The sequence below is a fragment of the Phacochoerus africanus genome, chromosome 8 (assembly GCF_016906955.1).
Source record: "Phacochoerus africanus isolate WHEZ1 chromosome 8, ROS_Pafr_v1, whole genome shotgun sequence".
Lineage (NCBI taxonomy): Eukaryota > Metazoa > Chordata > Mammalia > Artiodactyla > Suidae > Phacochoerus > Phacochoerus africanus.
In genome coordinates this window covers 147,317,797-147,337,205 of record NC_062551.1, presented here as the reverse complement: position 1 = coordinate 147,337,205, position 19,409 = coordinate 147,317,797, and the positions used below count along the sequence as shown (strand labels likewise).

The 19,409-nt window shown below is 45.8% G+C and overlaps 1 protein-coding gene across 1 annotated transcript in view; it reads left to right on the top strand.

The window, feature by feature from the left end:
- CACHD1 (cache domain containing 1) overlaps positions 1–19,409 on the top strand; it is a 234,174-nt gene that overhangs the window by 202,652 nt on the left and 12,113 nt on the right. Inside the window, exons 14-24 of the mRNA XM_047788785.1 lie at positions 2,301–2,443; positions 3,116–3,297; positions 4,172–4,282; positions 8,639–8,761; positions 9,872–9,971; positions 10,065–10,181; positions 13,176–13,336; positions 13,902–13,988; positions 14,543–14,659; positions 16,676–16,827; positions 18,618–18,779. Coding sequence (XP_047644741.1) covers positions 2,301–2,443; positions 3,116–3,297; positions 4,172–4,282; positions 8,639–8,761; positions 9,872–9,971; positions 10,065–10,181; positions 13,176–13,336; positions 13,902–13,988; positions 14,543–14,659; positions 16,676–16,827; positions 18,618–18,779 — 1,455 coding nt within the window. The remainder of the gene's footprint in view (positions 1–2,300; positions 2,444–3,115; positions 3,298–4,171; positions 4,283–8,638; positions 8,762–9,871; positions 9,972–10,064; positions 10,182–13,175; positions 13,337–13,901; positions 13,989–14,542; positions 14,660–16,675; positions 16,828–18,617; positions 18,780–19,409) is intronic.

Here is a 19,409-nt window from a genome sequence, read left to right as displayed (position 1 = left end):
GACCTTAAGCTTCGGGTCCTCTATCTGGGTTTTTTTTTTCTCTCCTTCAATCCATCTTCTTGCACCAGCCTTTTCAAAAATGCCCAGTCTCTTTCCCTACAAGAAACACCCACTCCCCACGTTCTCGCTTCTCCCCTTCTCCTGGCCCATCTCTGGTCGCTGAGGTATTTCTTGTATTCTTGTGTTCTTTTTCCTTTTTTCTTTTGGCCTTGCCCATGGCCCATGGAAATTCCCAGGCCAGGGATCTCACCCACACCACAGCTTCAGCAATGCCGGATCCTTAATCCACTGTGCCACAAGGGGACTTCCGTGTTAATCTTATTATTTTCCTCTTTTTTTCTTTAGTCTTGTCTCTCCATCTGGGTCCTAAGCTCTTGGCATTCCAGGACAGTTCTCTCTGTCCCTGGCACATCTTGCACAGGCAGCCCAATGAGCATATGCACATGAATTCACAGCATGCTCCAAGCAACCTCTGGTTTTCTTCTTCTTGATATATACAAAATAGTTATCTCCCAGGCTATACCAAAATTATATGAGAATTAAATGAGACAGCATTCCTGGAAGCAGCATCTTCTGGTACAGGCAGACTAGGTAATTCTGATCCTTCCTGCTGAGTTCAACCAAAAATCCTTTCAAAAAGTATCCAAGAACTAACCTGATCAGTAGTGGACAAAGTCCAGGAGAATATAAGAACCCAAAGAAGAAAGCTAATTCTCAAAGCTGCTTTTACACAGCACATATTTACCAATCCAGAAGAAACAGCTCTGAAATTAGCTTTGGATAGCTTCTTAGGGTAAGGGAGAGAGGCAGAAATCAAATTCAAGGTCTCAAAAAGGTAGCGACTAATAAGTGAAACTGTTCCCTTCCACCACTGCCACATGCATGCTTTTAGCAGAGGTCCCAAAGGACTACATCTTTAGGGTCAGGGTGAACTGGAACTAAATCTGCTCATAACTTGCAATTCCTGTGGTCTGAGTTGTCTAAGGAACCTCACGTATTAACTCATCATGGACCAGGCGAGTGCCAAAGTCTCACTGTAAAGCACGTGAGCCAGCCTCCTGTCTCCTTGCTGGGAATGGTTTCTGCCTTATCATCCTGCCTCATCCTGGGGTGTGGCACCTGACAGAATCAAGCAACAGTTCTTTCTGGAGGAAGATATTCCCATCCTGTTGGGCCTCAACAACTCTTGCAACTTTGTGTTTAAGTACAATGCCCAGCACAGTCAGAGATAACCAGGCCACAAGCAAAGAAGACACCATGAGTGAAAACTAACAAAAGCAATGGGAAAGGACCTGCAAATTTAAATGACAAAGGACAGGTGATAGTGCTTTCTACAGCTTTTAAAAATATACAACTGAAGAGTAGAAAATTTCAAAGACAAAGATGTAAGGTTTTTGTTTCATAACATTCATCAGGAGGATTTCTGGGCTTCTTCTCTTAGATAAGACCAACAATTAAATACGTATACGTTAGCTACTCCATGAACACAGCTTTTGTTTACATCATGTTTGGTGTTCCCCACCTGCGAAAATAATATTTTTTAGTTGGTTTTTGCATCAACTCTACTCTTTTTTTTTTTTTGTCTTTTTGCCATTTCTTGGGCCGCTCCCGCAGCATATGGAGGTTCCCAGGCAAGGGGTCTAATCGGAGCTATAGCTGCCAACCTACGCTAGAGCCACAGCAACACGGGATCCAAGCTGCATCTTCGGCCTACACCACAGCTCACGGCAACGCCGGATTGTTAACCCACTGAGCAAGGGCAGGGAACAAGAAGAATTAATATGTACAATGCACTTGACATGTGCAAACACTATTCAAAATGTTTTAGCTATTAACTCATTTGCTTTGCATATATTAACCAATATAATTCTCACCATTACTCTGTAGGTTGGTGTTAATATCCATGCCCCCCCCCCCCACGCACAGTAAAGCACCACAAGTATTACTGTCACATCACACAGCCAGGGAACAGTGGAACCCAGGTTTGAGCCCGTCTGGCTCCATGTCATGCTACTTCCCTGAGCCTAATAAGTGTGAGATGTTATATGTAGTTCTGAACTTGTTGAACATTTGCCACTTTCAGCACTTACATCTCTTCAGGTTCCCACATGACTGTAAGCTCCCTGTAGGGAGAGCTTTCTTCCTTCCCAGCTCCTTTCGGTGTGGAGGTCTTTGCTTTCCTTACGGAAGACTTTAAGCCACCGCAGCTGGCAGGTTGGCAGAGCCTTGGTCATGTCTTTGTTGGAGCCTGAGATGCAGGCTCCGTGTTCTCAGGCCTGCTTTGTTTGCTTCTCTTTCAGAAAGTCCAACTGTCATGCTGTCTGCTGGCAGCTTTTCCTCCCCCTACGAACACCTCAGCCAGCCGGAGACCAAGCGCATGGTGGAACACTACACAGCCTATCTCAGCGACAACACCCGCCTTATTGCCAACCCGGGGCTCAAAGTGAGTGCTGGCCTGGGACTCCATTTCTGCAGTGCCCCCTCTGCAGGCCCAGGGGTCGGGGGGAGTGCTGGCAGTGCCTCTTTGAAGAGGAAAGCCGGGCTCTGGATCTGTGCCTCTCAGCTGGAGAGCCAGAAAGGCAGAGGGTGGCCCAGGGGACGCTGGATGGCGATGACCCTTCTGATGGATTAAGAAGCCCTGTGGGCCAGATGAAGAATCTCTTTCAGGCCTTAGATGCACTAGGGATTTTCTAGGTAGGGGGTGTGAGTTAGAGACCAGTGGAACTTTCCCAGGGGAACGAAGTAAAGTGCCCCTACTGTCTGTTGAGATAAGTACGATGAAGTATAAGAAGCAGAGATTCAGTTGGGGGCGGGGGGCGTAGGGGGAGGGGCATGTGTATGTGTGTGTTTAATGCTGCACTATAGGATCTTTCCTCTTAAACATGGACAGCCTAGCTAGGATGAAAAATTGAGGGAATCACACATCCACTGGCTATATTTCAGTAAGCTTTTGTTTTCATCAAGTTTGGCTGTATCCATCTGCCGTGGCAAGATTTTTAAGAAGTAATTGGGCTTGGCTTCTCTGCAAGAGAGCTTTGGGAAGCTCTGCCAGCAGGCCGTTCTCTTTTCATGTGAGTCTTAAAGGATCCCTGCTATGTCTTCCTTTGTTTCCCAGTTCTCTGTCAGAAATGAAGTAATGGCTACCAGCCACGTCACAGATGAATGGATGACACAAATGGAAATGAGTAGCCTGAATACGTACATTGTCCGCCGTTACATAGCAACGCCCAATGGCGTCCTCAGAATTTATCCTGGTTCCCTCATGGACAAAGCATTTGATCCCACTCGAAGACAATGGTGAGTTTTCGGGGCTTCCGTGATCAAAGGTTCCCCCCAATCCTGAAGGGACATGATAAGTACATATAATAAAGCAACTTCAGGTGATCATATTTAAAGAAGATACTTTGATGGCAGTGAAAATCTGTTTTTGAAGAGTTTTTTAAATGTAGTATTAACAATAGCTTTGTGGGTTTCCTCTGTCAACAGTGTTTGTAGCTCTTTGTGGAACTTTTGAGATGGAACTGCTTTATGCTTGGCCATTTCAGTTCCTAGCAGTTTGTTCCCCACCTTGTAGGTAGTGTCCACAGTGGTGACACTGCCTGTGATTATGGCACCCAGTTACAGCTCTTATGTGACCTATGAAAAATGGGGACACATGAAAAACACCTTGTTATCTCTGGGCTTTATTTTTACTCTGTCTGTCAAAAACAAAAGCTAGTCAGGTGGTAAAACAGCATCCTGGGCATAAAAACAGGATTTCTAGTCTCCGGCTGCTTATTAACTGAGTCATGGTGAGTCGGCTATTATTGTGACCACCTGTTCCTCCATCCTTACCAATCCAAGGTGCATTTTAATGTGCCACATTGAATTTGTTTCTATCTCTCTTACTCATTTTTATTTTAGCCACTAAAACATCTGTACTAATAGAGCGTATTAAAAGTTCACATGTATATTGAATTCAGTGTCTTCTTTAAAAGAGAATTTCAGATTTTCTTGACCTCTTGTGTTGACGCTACTACCATCAGACATAAAAGGTAGGGATCCTTTTGAATAGGAATGGAACCTAGACACAGTTGACAATATGTTTTAGGGTTACAAGCTCTCTTTTCTTTGACATTTATAGAATGTGCTTCATGCCCTAAAATAACGTGACTTTCTTTCGTCCCCATAGGTATCTTCATGCAGTAGCTAATCCAGGTTTAATTTCTTTGACCGGCCCTTACTTAGATGTTGGAGGAGCTGGCTATGTAGTGACCATCAGTCATACAATCCATTCTTCCAGGTAATAGTTCCATTAATTTTGGGCTCAGCTCTTAAAGCACTTCAAGGAGATTTTGAACATTTCAATAGAAGAGTGGACACCACGAATTAGTGGCAAAAGTTTGACCTCCGATGGGAGGGAAGCTATGGTTTGAATATCTTCTCTAGCTGTGTCATCTCGGATTTCCTGCGCTTCCTCCTCTGGTCTGTTAAAAGAAGACAATACTTACAAGATTATCGTGTGATTGCGTCAATCAAAAGTGCTTAGCCCTGTTTTGGCCATGAGGGTGCTTGGGAAGAGGATTGAAAAAAAAAGATGTTCGATTCCGTAGAGCAGCCGTTCCTAGAAATGCCAGTCCTAAGTCAGTCAAAGAAGTAGCACCAACGGCCTGACAATTATTACTATCAGAGAGTGTTTTCCAGGCACAGAGTAGTTTTAGTGAAGAAAAAAAAGCATCAAGGCATGAGATGGTTACCTTTTGTATTTGGCTCTCTTTAGAATTACACAAGAGGTTGTTGTTTTTGTTGCTGTTGTTGTGGTGGTGGTGGTTTTGTTGCTGTTTTTACTTTGTCCTTGCAGTCTCTTGAAAAATGAAAAGGCATTCTGAAAAAAATTGATCTTCCAGGAATGCTCTAAAATGTCAGTATCCCTGTAAATATATTTAGGGCGTTTTATATTTCAGGCTTTTGAGGTTTTGTTCCTTAAGCTATAAATGTCAGTGAAATGCTGGGTGGAGAGGCAAGTCAAACATGTTGTTTTAATTCCTGTAGCTGTTTTTCCCTAGCAACCGAGAAAGGCCATATTTTGACTGGTATCTGTAATGATGCTTTAAAATTTATGGGAGACAGCTTTCCTTGCTTAACTTTGTGCTTTTCACCGGTGCTCATTATATGTCAAATGATTGACATTCCGTATTCTTCGAACGCACGCTCATTGGAAACAGGACTGTGTGGAGTTTCAGTATCATGAGCCGGGCCCTGCCGCCAGCCAAATGTTGGTTTCTTTTCAAGATGTGGTTATCTGTTTGGCTCCATCACATATAAACAAGTAAATATTCGTTTAGAACAGATCTTTTCCATGTTTTCATTAACAGACCATCTGTAAGGCATACGCCTGCTATTGTCTGAATAGCAAAACTTGTCATCCAGCCCATATATTCTAATCAAGTGAGCGCAAATTAAACAAAGGTGCTTTCTTTGAATGGACAGCAGTCACCTCGATCTTCGATGATGGTGACATGGGTCAGAATCGGGCTCTTAAAGATGTTCTCGTGGGAGCTGGAAGAGAATGCCTACCTATGTGTGTGCCTTTCTCAGTCTTTGCCACTCCAGCCAGCTTTTTCCACCTGCCACTTGTGATCAAGAGCCATTTGCTTTTCTTCCTACAGGCTTCTTTTTGTTGCACAGGTGGGGGCGTGGTCCCAGAGAGATGCAGATTTTTATGCTCGTATGCATATTTTTGCTAGAATTTAAATGGGTGGAAGAATTTTCATTTAGCTAATTTACAGATATTTATGGCGTCAGTCCAAATGAAGCATGATGGAAATATCACGGGCTTTCAAGTTGGAGAAAACTCTGGGTTCGATTCGCTTATGTGGTTACTCTTTACAGAGTGTTTAATGTACGGAAGTTTAGCTGTTCACATTTAACAAGAGGTAAATATCCCTTTAAATCCTGAATCCTGTCCATCAGTCACCCAGTGAGAGTGTATTGCAGGAATAAGTGTCTGTTCTTGCCGCGATCAACCCACCATCCCTTGGACTTGAGCATTTGAACATTTTCCTTAGCAGAGCGTGTTTTTATTATTTAAAGCCATGTATTTCATTCACCATAGTTTAGAAAGTAAGTCACCTACTGCTCTGGTTTTGAACCAAAGCAACTCTAGCTTTAATGGATGTAATCAGAGGCTCTAGAAAGGTACTTTTTCCTTTCTTTCTTTTTTCTTTTCGCTTTTCTTTTTGTTGTTGTTGTTGTTGTTGTCTTTTTTGGTCTTTTTATGGCTGCCCTTGTGGCATACGGAAGTTCCCAGGCTAGGGATCAAATTGGAGCTGCAGCTGCCAGCCTACACCACAGCCACAGCAACCAGATCCGAGCCACATCTGCTGCCTATACCACAGCTCATGGCAATACCGATCCTTAACCCACTGAGCAAGAACAGGGATGGAACCCGCATCCTCGTGGATACTAGTCAGGTTTGTTATCGATGAGCCACTATGGAAGCTCCAGAGGTACTTTCAAATGATTTCCAGTGATGTGCCAACTTAAGAACCTACCCTCCTCCTAAGATGTGATTCTACTCTGAAAAAGCCAATTTGCCATTTACTGTTTGTATGACTGTAAGCAAGTTCCTCTTGGCCTTGGTTTATTCACCTGTGAAAGTGGGATATTAGGGCCTGTCTCAAATGAGCATTTAGGGATTACATTAGGTGTTCCCTGGCGGCCCAGCTGCTTAAGGACCCAGCGTTATCACTGCAGCAGTTTTGTGGCAAGGGTCCGATCCCTGGCCTGGAACTCCCACATGCCCCAGGCATGGCCAGAAACAAGGGGTCGGGGGGATGACATTAAATAATATGTGTGAGACTCTGTGTCTAACACAGGATCGGAGTCAATAAATGTTAAATACTTTTTAAGTTATTGCTATGGTCCATGACTCCCTGAGCCTCGTACGTAAAACAGGTAATAACGCCCAGGTGGAACTGATATAATGAGAATTAGAGATGATACATGTAAAATGCTTAGCTTGCCCATGTTGAGTCCCAATACGTGAGATCAATTTTTATTATCATGCTATTCATGCTTTAAATAACTGGCGTTTTAATAGGTCAGAAGAGAGACCTTATAACTTATGCTAATATTCAACTGCTCAAGAAGCACTCGTGTTCAGAAGTGACTGGGCTGTGATTTTGAAGACAGGTGTCTCAATGTTCACTTATCAGTTACTTATAGTAACGACGCTGCGATTCTTTCATCAGCATTATTAGAGCCCCGAGAATCCATGTGTGCATTAAAAAAGGATGTAAATACAGTAGAGAGGGTGAGGTACAGTCAAAGATTAAGGGACTGGTCGGTCGAGTCTTTGGCAGCGGACATCTCCCCACAGTGCTGCAAGCAGCATGGACCATTGTGCTGGGAAATGTAGACCTGGTTTGATTTTTCTGGGGTAGTCTTTGTGAGTTGCTATGGCAACCGTGTACATTTTTCAAATGCAGGTGAAAATATGAATGCTAGACTTCAATGGGCAACATATATGCTTTTACTTCAGCATATTGATCATACGGGAACAGATGGCAGTCATACAGGAAAATTTAGAACCAAAATCAACTTGTCCCTAAAAACCAGCATTGTATCTTTTCACTGAGGCAGCCGAAGTGTTGTAGAAGGAACCAGATTTCATACTAGTCTCTAAACCAATCAATCAATCATCTTCTTTTTAACCATTCTAAGCCTAATTTTTCATTTCTAAAATGGAGAACTATCATTCCTTTCTGATGTCTTCACAGGAAATTAAAGAAATGGTATGAAATTGCTTAGAAATTCTTGAGTGCCAGGCAGATCTAAGGAGGCAGAAAACCTAGGGGTTTGGTGTTGCCGCAGCTGTGGCATAGGTTGCAGCTGTAGCTTGGATTCAGTCTCTAGCCTAGGAACTTTTCCGTGCCATGGGTACTGCCAAAAAAAAAAAAAAAGAAAGAAAGAAAATGAAGGAAACAGTTAAGGGGATCATATGGGTTCCTTGTCTAAAGGTTTCCTGCTGGAAGGAATCATAATAGCCAGACATCCAACCTCCTACCTGATACCTATCCCTCCTACTCTGTATTCTTGCCAAAGAATAATCCAGCTGTTGCCTAAACATCTGTATTCAAGACTCGCCATGTTCCACGACTGCCCATGTTTTGGGCTTGTGTTGTTTAGAGAGTCCTACCTTTAATCCTAAATTTTCTCTCAACAAATTTCCATGTATTGGCGTTCCCACTGTGGCTCAGCAGTAACAAACCCGACTCGGAACCATGAGAACGCAGTTTCCATCCCTGGCCTCTCTCCATGGGTTAAGGATCTGGCCTTGCCATGAGCTGTGGTGTAGGTCACAGATGTGGTTCAGATCTGGCGTTGCTGTGGCTGTGATATAGGCTGGTGGCTACAGCTCTGCTTCAACCCCTAGCCTGGAAACTTCCATATGACATGGGTGTAGCCCTAAAAAGACCCCCCCAAAAATGTCCATGTATTGTCAGATCAGTCATTTAGTTAATTGTTCCTCTAGGGTTGGAAATTGCAGAGGAACAGTAGGCATATGTTTCTGATACTCTACAAGGTCCTTATGACTGAACAGAGCTTTGACCTTTAAATCAGACATGCCTCTTACTCTCATTGGTCTTTTTCACAGCACACAGCTGTCTTCCGGGCACACGGTGGCTGTAATGGGCATTGACTTCACACTTAGATACTTCTACAAGGTTCTGATGGACTTACTCCCAGTGTGTAACCAGGACGGTGGCAACAAAATAAGGTAAGCCCTTCAGGGACACAAGACCTCTCTACGTGCAAAATAACAAAGAAAGGGATGTCAGGTATCTTTCGCTAAAGGCCAACCGTGCTGTCATGGTCAATACCAGCAACTGAGTCCATTACCTGGATGTGTTCATTCTTTGATTTTTCTAAGATGCATGCCATTTATGACGGAGACAAATAGATTTGGCTTCTAACAAGGAGAGTCCATGTGGCACAGAATTCTCCAAAAGGTCTTGTTTCTCTAGGAATCAGTCATTACAGGTTTCCCCTATCGTGGGGGCTAGAAAGACCAGAGGGTACTCTTGGGTAGTACTTTTGATGTTAACTTAGTTACTAAACCAAAACCTTTGTGAGGTTTTCAGCCGCTTAGACTGTTCCTTTGTACATTTCCCCAGAAAGAGGCTCATAGAACGGAAAGTCTTTGCCGCCTGAATTTCATAAGAACATGTCTGATCAAAGTAAGGGCATCCCCTTGATTTAATACAGGCCCCTTTTAAAAATAGCTTTCTCATTTCACTCTCATGGCCCACGCGTCATATCACTGCTACATTTCACATTGGCCCTTAACAGGGAAATGCAGGATTTGCGGCAAACTGTTATGATGAATAAAGAGTAAAAAAGAGCAGAATCTAGCCTTGATTAGAGCAGTTCTAGCTTTACTTATCGGTGTTTCCGTCAAATATATTTTGTATTTCCCCTGCATATTGTATCTTATGTATGTTTGTTCATCGAAAGAAAAGATTATATGCTTTGCTTAAAATGTGTCCCTATAAATACTCAAGGCTGCTGCTTTCAGACTCGAGCTCCCCAGAAAAAAAGGGAAAACGTCTCACTTTATACATTCTTGCAAAAGATCTTTGAGCTCATCTTACTTAGACTGGGTGATTGCCTTCTGTACAAAGTAGGTGAGTGACCTCATCGTCCAGGATAAACTATATGCCAGTGACCCAGAGCCCCAAGAAGAATGTGTCTGTCACCTGACTGCCAGCCTTCCTCTCTTTGTCCATGAATATTTATGGAGCGCCCGAGATACATGTAGTTTGTGTCAGGGCTAGAAAGACGCTCTCAGCAGCTTATAAGAACGAGGAATGTCATTGTCTTGGCACAGGTGCTTCATAATGGAGGACAGGGGTTATCTGGTGGCGCATCCAACCCTCATTGACCCCAAAGGACACGCGCCCGTGGAACAGCAGCACATCACCCACAAGGTATTTGTTGCAAAGCTAGAGCCCAAGTTCTCCAGCGGGCTGTGGCTCACGTATCACATGGCCTCTGCCTTCCGTTCTGCTTAACCTTGACAGGAGCCCCTGGTAGCAAATGACATCCTGAACCACCCCAACTTTGTAAAGAAAAACCTGTGCAACAGCTTCAGCGACAGAACGGTCCAGAGGTTTTATAAATTCAACACGAGCCTGGTGGTAAGTCGATTGCCCAACCCTCTCGTCTCCCCTCCGGCTGTGGAATGTGGGTTATGTCCGCATGGTGGTTGCTTCTGGCTGTTTCATTGCCTGGGAATCAGCGTGATGGGATGGGACAGGACCTTAGCCCCGCTCCCCCATTTGACACTTGCGGGATTTCAAGCCCAGAATGGAGAAGTGAATGTTTCAAAGTCTCATGCTTGGTATTTTGGTTTTTTTGTGGAGAGACTCACCCAACGAAAGCCCTTTGAAAAGTCTGCTGAGGTGTGTTCCTGCATCCTGTGTAAATACATGTGGTCCTCTCTCCTTGTCGTCTAAAAATTATTCAGTCTCCTTAAATTCCTCAAGCCAGGTGCGGTTAGTTCTTGGTCATCCACCCTGTTAGATGAGAGCCCTCATGTAGATCATCCCCCAATTTTTTATTTTTTTAGCTTAGGATACTCTTGTGATTTGAGGTGCTGCGAACTTACCTAGATACAGTTAGGTATTTATTTAGAAGTACTTCTTATTTATTATTTCTTTATATATACTTATTATTTAGATAAACCTATTTATTTGTAAATACACCTCGCTGAGAGAAAACTAAAATGGATAATCATAGAACCAACATTCAAAAAAGTGTTCACGGAGTTCCCGTCGTGGCGCAGTGGTTAACGAATCCGACTAGGAACCATGAGGTTGCGGGTTCGGTCCCTGCCCTTGCTCAGTGGGTTAACGATCCAGCGTTGCCGTGAGCTGTGGTGTAGGTCGCAGACGCGGCTCGGATCCCGCGTTGCTGTGGCTCTGGCGTAGGCCAGTGGCTATGGCTCCAATTCAACCCCTAGCCTGGGAAACTCCATATGCCGGGGGAACGGCCCAAGAAATAGCAACAACAACAACAACAAAAAAAAAAGTGTTCTCAAGGAGTTCCCGTCATAGCACAGTGGTTAACGAATCCGACTGGGAACCATGAGGTTGCGGGTTCGGTCCCTGCCCTTGCTCAGTGGGTTAACGATCCAGCGTTGCCGTGAGCTGTGGTGTAGGTCGCAGACGCGGCTCGGATCCCGCGTTGCTGTGGCTCTGGCGTAGGCCAGTGGCTATGGCTCCAATTCAACCCCTAGCCTGGGAACCTCCATATGCCGAGGGAACGGCCCAAGAAATAGCAACAACAACAACAACAACAAAAAAAAAGTGTTCTCAAGGAGTTCCCGTCATAGCACAGTGGTTAACGAATCCGACTGGGAACCATGAGGTTGCGGGTTCAATCCCTGGCCTTGCTCAGTGGCTTAAGGAGCCACCATTGCCGTGAGCTGTGGTGTGGGTCGCAGACGCAGCTTGGATCCCACTGTTGCTGTGGCTCTGGTGTAGGCTGGTGGCTACAGCTCCGATTAGACCCCTAGCCTAGAATCTCCATATGCCACGGGAGTGGCCCTAGAAAAGGCAAAAAGAAAAAAAAAAGGTATTCTCAAGAAGTAAATGCATGCACAAGTCATTCCATGTGTCATTAAGAAATTGTTAACAGCGAAATTTCCCCTTGCTGCTCAGCGGGTTAAGAACCCAACTGTTATCCATGAGAATGTCTGCTCAATTCCTGGCCTCGCTCAGTGGGTGAAGGCTTCAGCGTTGCTGCAAGCTGCAGTGTAGGTCACAGATGCGGCCCAGATCTGATGTTGCAGTGGCTGTGGCCCAGCCCGGCAGCTACAGCTCCGATTTGGCCCCTAGCCTGGGGACTTCCATATGCCGGAGGGGCGGCCTCCAAAGAGAAAGAAAAAGTGATTGCAGAACCAATGGCCTGAGAAGTAGGAGAGTTTTAAAAATGCATCTGTTAAGACAGTGCATTCAAAGGAGGGGAAGTCATTGTTACCCTGCTGAACCCCACACCCATGCCAAGGAGTCCTTTCTCTAAAGGAGACTTTGGCAAACATGAGTGTCCACAGAGGGAAGCCGTCAGGTGAGGTTGTCACGGCAGAGTCTGCCTTACTCTGTGTATCTTCTATCATCTGTACGATGAGTTCCTGAGTCTTTAGCAGACAAGCCAGAATACTCCAGGAGAAATTTTGGAGAGGTCCACATTTTCGTGGAATATGAATTCAAATAAATTCTCAACAGCCCAAGTTATTTCAAAATGGAATTGGCACATTCCTGGTTATTGGAGCTAATAGGCTGAGACGCCTGTGTTGTTGCTTGTACTGTGAAGGTGGGCATCTCTGGCAGCGGAGAAATTGTCTAAACCTCCAAGAACCCACTCCGTGCCATGATTCCCAGAGTGAGTGAGTTGGGTTACGCTCACCATGCACACGTAAGGGATGACGGGCCTGGAAACAAGCATGAGATTCAGTAATTGGCATATTACCTAGGACACGTGCCAAAAAATAACCACACTGACCCCTACAACGCTGCTTTAGAATCCTCGGCTTTTTGATATTGTGGGCAAATAGAGTATTTCACGAAGCTGGCTATCACACTTTCTGATGATAGAACGAAAAAAGGATGCCTGCTTTAGTTGGATTGTTTGAATATTCTAGAAGCAGGAAACTGGCCTCTTTAAAGCATCTTTGGGTTTTAAATAACTGTATTATTCTAGAAGAGAAGTTTATTATCCAAGGGAAGGTGGGGGAATGCATGTTTTTGGACTGATTAGGTTTGCCTTTGAGTAGATTTTAAACTATTCCTTACCTGAAAGTTGTCTTTCACTGCTTCTTGCAGTTATTTTAATTTTGTATTATTATGTGTTTAAAAAAAGATGATAAAACCGACTATAAAAATGTTATCTATATATGCATAGATTCAAGAATTAATAATATGTACACAGTGTTAAAAGAGAACTATCTCTGACTAGTGGTAATCACAAAAAAATTTCTCTTTTCCAAATTTATAATAATGACTATATTACTGTTGTAATCAGAAAGAAATGAAGTTTTATTGTAAGTTCTTTTCAGCAGTTGGTTGAAGGGTTGTTTCCATGTTTTTCTTTCCATTGTTGTCTGTCACTTCTGACACTTCTGTTGTCTATAGGGGGATTTGACAAACCTTGTGCATGGCAGTCACTGTTCTAAATACAGACTGGCAAGGATCCCAGGAACCAATGCGTTTGTCGGCATTGTCAACGAAACATGTGACTCTCTTGCCTTCTGTGCCTGTAGCATGGTGGACCGGCTGTGTCTTAACTGCCACCGGTAAAAATGGGATGGGTCATATTTTCTGTTTTCCACACTATTGAATATTTTAACTGATGCCACAGCAAAATATATATAAAGGAGTTTCCGTCATGGCTCAGCGGAAACGAATCTGACGAGCATCCATGAGGACGCAGGTTCAATCCCTGGCCTTGCTCAGAGGGTTAAGGATCTGGCATTGCTGTGAGCTGTGGCGTAGGTCGCGGACGTGGCTCAGGTCCCGTGTTTGCTATGGTGTAGGCCAGGGCTACAGCTCCAATTCTACCTTAGCCTGGGAACCTCCATATGCCGCAGGTGCGGCCCTAAAAAGGTACATGTATAATGCTCAGATGCGTCCTAGAAAAAGGGAAGTCCTGGTTACAGGTGCATTAAGAGCTTTGTTATTTGTAGCATCCTTGTTCAAAGAACAGTGGATTGAGGCCCATTGCATGTTTAAACCTTTGGTGATAACTTTCTTTTACTGTCCCTTTTAACTAGCACATGGTGTCTTTATTTCACTGCCCTCAGGGCATGTACAATATAGTTTATCCACCTTCTGCATGGTTACTTTATCTTTGCTTTTCAGAATGGAACAAAATGAATGTGAATGTCCTTGTGAGTGCCCTCTAGAGGTCAATGAGTGCACTGGCAACCTCACCAATGCAGAGAATAGGTAAGTAAAGCGGCGTGTGCGTGTGTGTGTGTATGTGTGTGTGTACACTATGTGTTTATACTGGGAGCATACATATACTGGGAGTTTTGTTTACAAATTTGCTTTGGGTTGGAAGTATAAGAAGGTGATTCATTTTAATGATGGAATTGTTCTGTGAGCCGGTTTTCAAACTCCCTAGTGTCTTGAAATGAAGTCTCCTTTCAGGTTTAAATATAAATGCGACACAATTGTTGAGTGTATGTCCTACTTGAAAAAATATGAGACTGTTGCAAGCATTAACTGAGTGCCTCATGTGCCAGATACTGTATGCCCAGTAAGTCATTTAGTTTCCAAATTAAGCCTTTGATAAGCAGGTAGAAATCTTTCACACGTGCATGCTCACACATAATACAGCATTGTTTACATCAGACCGGATTGGCCCAAGGTTTCTTGTAGCCAAGTGGCAGGGCCAGGGTGCCGTCTCAGATCTGGGTGGTACTGTCAGGAGCCAAGGTCATGGAGGGTTTGGAATGTGGGTGGTATCGATCTTGACTTCCGGACTTCCTCCTGCATAGAAACCCAAGCTGTGAGGTGCACCAGGAGCCAGTGACGTACACAGCCATCGACCCCGGCCTGCAGGATGCTCTTCACCAGTGTGTCAACAGCCAGTGCAGTCAAAGGATGGAAAGTGGGTAAGCAGCGCCTGGTGCTCATGCCACGTCCACATCGTAGCGGCGGGAAGAGAAACTAGCCAAGACTAGGGACGGGCAGCCTCATTGAGCTTTTCCTGCTGATATTTCTCATTCCCACTCTTGTCATTTTTTAAAAAGTGTACCAGTTTCGTAGATCGAAAACTGATTTTTATAAGCCTTTTATCCCCCAGCTTCAGGGTTACTCAGTTTCCACTTGTTACAGTTCCTTGGCATGTGTACCATATATTCGTAGCCTCATCTGTGGATGGGAAAGTTCTTCAAAGAGGAGGAGGAGGAAGAGAGGAAATGGCACGAAGAGCAAGGGCAGGAGCCAGGGGTCCTGGAAACAAAACTGCACTCTGTGTGTGACACATTGAAGCTCCTCAATTATTTTTTAGAAAGCAGATATGCTTGGAGTGCCTGTCGCGGCTCAGTGGTTAACAAAGCCGACTGGGAACCATGAGATTGTGGGTTCGATCCCTGGCCTTGCTCAGTGGGTTAAGGATCCGGCGTTGCTGTGAGCTGTGGTGTAGGTCACAGACACGGCTTGGATCCTGCGTTGCTGTGGCTCTGGTATAGGCCGGCAGCTGCAGTTCCAATCAGACCCCTAGCCTGGGAACCGCCATATGCCACGGGAGTGGCCCAAGAAATGGCAAAAAGACCAAAAAAAACAAAAGAAAAAGAAAGAAAGCAGACATGCTTCCTGGCAGTTTTGAGAACTAAAAACTTCGTGTCCCCAGCTCCCTTTGCCTCCTCCCTAGGGTGTTTGGGACTAGTCTGCTGCAGGTTGCCAGCCATCTGACTAAACAGAGCTAGTGGGTAAAGGGGGGCAGCCAGTCCTCCTTTTGGTATATATTTTAGCAAAGGAATGGTAGGACATGGGATAGATTCATTTGACGTGGTGTGCAATAACCCAAAACCAATTAAGCTTGCGGAACACTGTGTATTCTCTTAGAATGTCATAATGCACATAACGTATTGAGAAATTAACAACAAAGAAATCTGTTTACCTTATGCAGTATTTCCCAAACTCCTGCTTGTTTCCATGCCCGTCACCCCTTATGTGTGCACGGTGAGCATAACTCACTCACTTACTCTGAGAATCGTGGCACCGAATGGGTTCTTGGAGGTTTAGATGATTTCTCTGCTGCCTAGAAGATGCCCACTTTTACAAGAGAAGCGATAGCCAGGAATGCTCCAATCCCATTTTGGAATAACTTCGGCTGTTCAGAAATTATTCTTTTTTTTTTTCTTTTCTTTTCCTTTTTAGGGCCGCACCCATGGCATATGGAGGTTCCCAGGTTAGGGGTCGAATCAGAGCTGTAGCTGCCAGCCTACACCAGAGCCCCTGCAACACAGGATCCGAGCCGCGTCTGCAACCTACACCACAGCTCATGGCAATGCCGGATCCTTAACCCACTGAGCAAGGCTAGGAATCGAACCGCAACCCCATGATTCCTAGTCGGATTTGTTTCTGCTGCACCATGACGAGAACGCCTAAGAATTTATTCAAATTCATGTTCCCCTAAAATTTGCACTTCTCAAACATTTCTCCTGGAGTATCCTGGCTTGTCTGCTGAAGACTCAGGAACTCATTGTACAGATGATAGAAGATACACAGAGAAAGGCAGACTTTCATATGACTGCCTTCCTCTGATTATGCTAGACCTGGGGGATGCTGGGCCAACATCTAACAAGCCTTGAGGCCACATGGTCTTTGAAGATCATTTTGAGTCCTTCCGCCCTCATTCATGCATGATGTGTGGATTTCATGGTTTCTTTCACAGAGAGCAGTTCTACTTCTCTCATCCCCAAGTTGTTGAGGGACATAAAACAGGGCTTCCTCGGGCAGACTGCTGCCCTCCTCCTCTTATAAGGAAAGGAACTGAAAGCTCAAGGAGCCGCAGCATCCTGCAGTGAGTCATGGCCCTCCCAAGAGCCGCCTGCGCCCAAGGCTGCGTGCTCTCCCCCTCCTGACAGCGCCTTCTGCAACATTCAGCATCGTCTTTCTGGCAGGGACTGCTTTGGCGTGCTGGATTGTGAATGGTGCATGGTGGACAGCGATGGCAAGACCCACCTGGACAAATCCTACTGTGCGCCCCAGAAAGAATGCTTCGGGGGGATTGTTGGAGCCAAAAGTCCCTATGTTGATGACATGGGGGCAATAGGTATGTTTGAGGGGGAACCCAAAATATTTTGATACTCGAATGCATATTTTCTTGCCCCTCTCCTAAGACAAAAATCTTAAAATGATTCTCCATCCTACTTCCCTGATTCCTTTGCCAGTAGGTTTTAGTCGCAAAACCGAGGCAAATAATGACTTTCAAAGCTGGCTAGATATTTTGTGCAGCAGAGTGAAGGGCCATCTTTCCTGCCGAATTGTGCAAGCCTGGAAATTCGTTTCCACAGAGCTTGTTCTGAGAAGTAGCAGGTCTGATTTCTGCATGGCTGAACTGCGGAGTTGGTTTGAACGCGAATCCCAGCTGTCCAAAGCGCGGGGCCAGTGGTGGAGTGACCACGGCCCCTCCGTCCTGCAGCTGCCTTCCCTCACCGCTTCTGAAGGCAGAAGCCCTGTGGCTCCAAGTCAGTATTTCAGGCCTTGGGGATAACAGAAGCCAGTGCTATCCAATGCCCAGGATGGCTTGAGGCGGAGGCGGGGTGGGGACCGTGATACTCTTAGGAGGATCCATGCTGGGATCAGGCCCCGAGACCTCAAAAGTACTGCTATGTGCCTCCCCTGAGATTCTCCTTCTGGACTGAACACAAGCTCCTCAGGCTTGGTTGGCAGGTGAATAGATATCTAAACCTTTGGCTCACGCTTCATTCTAACATCTCCCCGCAGTAACCCATCAGTGGAAAAAGACGGGAAGGGGTCTGAGGTCACATACGACGGTGGGACCAGGTTAGGACCTGGATGAAGGGACCATGCTCTAAGAAGTCACCTTTTTTTTTTTTCTTAATGGTCTTTTAGGGCCACACCTGTGGCATATGGAGGTTCCCAGGCTAGGAGTCAAATCAGAGCTGCAGCTGCCGGCCTACACCACAGCCACAGCAAGCTGGCATCCGAGCCTCATCTGCGACCACAGCTCACGGCAACGCCAGATCCTCAACCCGCTGAGCGAAGCCAGGGATTGCACCCACATCCTCATGGATACTAGTCGGGTTTGTGAACCACTGAGCCACAGCAGGAACTCCCAGAGGTCACTTTATATGCCCACGTGCAGGTTCACACTGAAAAGCTCAAATGGTGTTTTAAAAGGAACTCGTGAGCTTTGAAATGTGATCCTTCTGGGGAGGTCATGTGCCTGACCCACTGAAGTAAATGGTATCAGGTGAATATGTGCTGAGAGACCCACACCGCCCGCCCTCACCTGGGTACTAAGAGTAGCCCACACCCCAGAGCTGAGCCCCTCAGCTGGGCACTACATGTATAAGTGATACTCCAGTCTCCTGCTTTTTTGGGGGACTTTTTTTAGGGCTACACCTGTGGCACATGGAAGTTCCCAGGCCAGGGGTCTAATCAGAGCTGCAGCTGCCAGCCTATGCCACAGCCACAGCAACACCAGATCCGAGCCACCTCTACGACCTATGCCACAGCTCATAGCCACACCAGATCCTTAACCCACTGAGCGAGGCCAGGGATCAAACCCACATCCTCTTGGATACTAATCAGGTTCTTAACCCACTGAGCCACAATGGGAACTCCCCACCCGCTTATTTTCCCAGGCCTTGCCGATCGCGTCCTTGTTCTGCCAAGCAGCCACCATCGAACTTAAGCACCAGGAATGAAAGGCAGCCACTATGCCCGTGTCCTGATGGGTGGCCTTAAAGGAATGCAAAGCTTAAGGCAGCTGATTCTACATCTTCACTAAATCCCTTCCCTCTGTCTCACCCCCATCCCCAGCATCCCCCTCCCGCGGGAAAGCTTTACAAAGGACCTCTGTTTGTTTTAATGAAGGTGATGAGGTTGTCACGTTGAACATGATTAAAAGCGCCCCAGTGGGCCCCGTGGCCGGAGGCATCATGGGCTGCGTCATGGTCCTGGTCCTCGCTGTGTACGCCTACCGCCATCAGATCCATCGGCGCAGCCACCAGCACATGTCTCCTCTCGCTGCCCAAGGTGAGCTCGAGATGACTCCCAAAGCTTCTGAAGGAGGCAGCAGGCTTCCTGGGGAGGCTGCCAGGCCGGAAGAATGGGGACCCATTGGAAGCCTTTACGCTCCTGTAAGAACAGCTCTGTGTCTTCTGCTCCCGTGGAGTCGATTCTGAAGTCTCCAAAGCCTGCTTCTCTCTTTCCCTCCCAGTTCAGTCTTTAGGGCCTAAACCCCACAAGCCCCATCTGACGCCTCAGAAAATCCCCAGATCCTCTTGTCCTTACACAGCTTTCGCCCACCACGGCCGGCCTCCGGAAGAAGCCAGTCGGGGGGCTGGGGTGCGAGTGGGAAGTAGCATTCCTCACTCGGCTCAAAGAGGCTGCTTTTGCTGTTCCAGAAAGACAGACCAAAGATACCTCAGATCACTATTGGCAAGAAGGTGAATCTCTTCTATTTACAGCTGTTATTGTAGCGTGTGAATGGAAACCATTCAAAGGAACTTCTTAGGAGGGGATAAGTACGGGAAGTCAGATACAGAATGATTCATTGGCAACCATGGCTTCTATACCAAGAGTTAAATGGGGCATCTCTGCTCCCTGGCAAGACAAAACCATGTAATGACCATCCGCATCCTCCCTAAAAGCCCGAGGGATGTG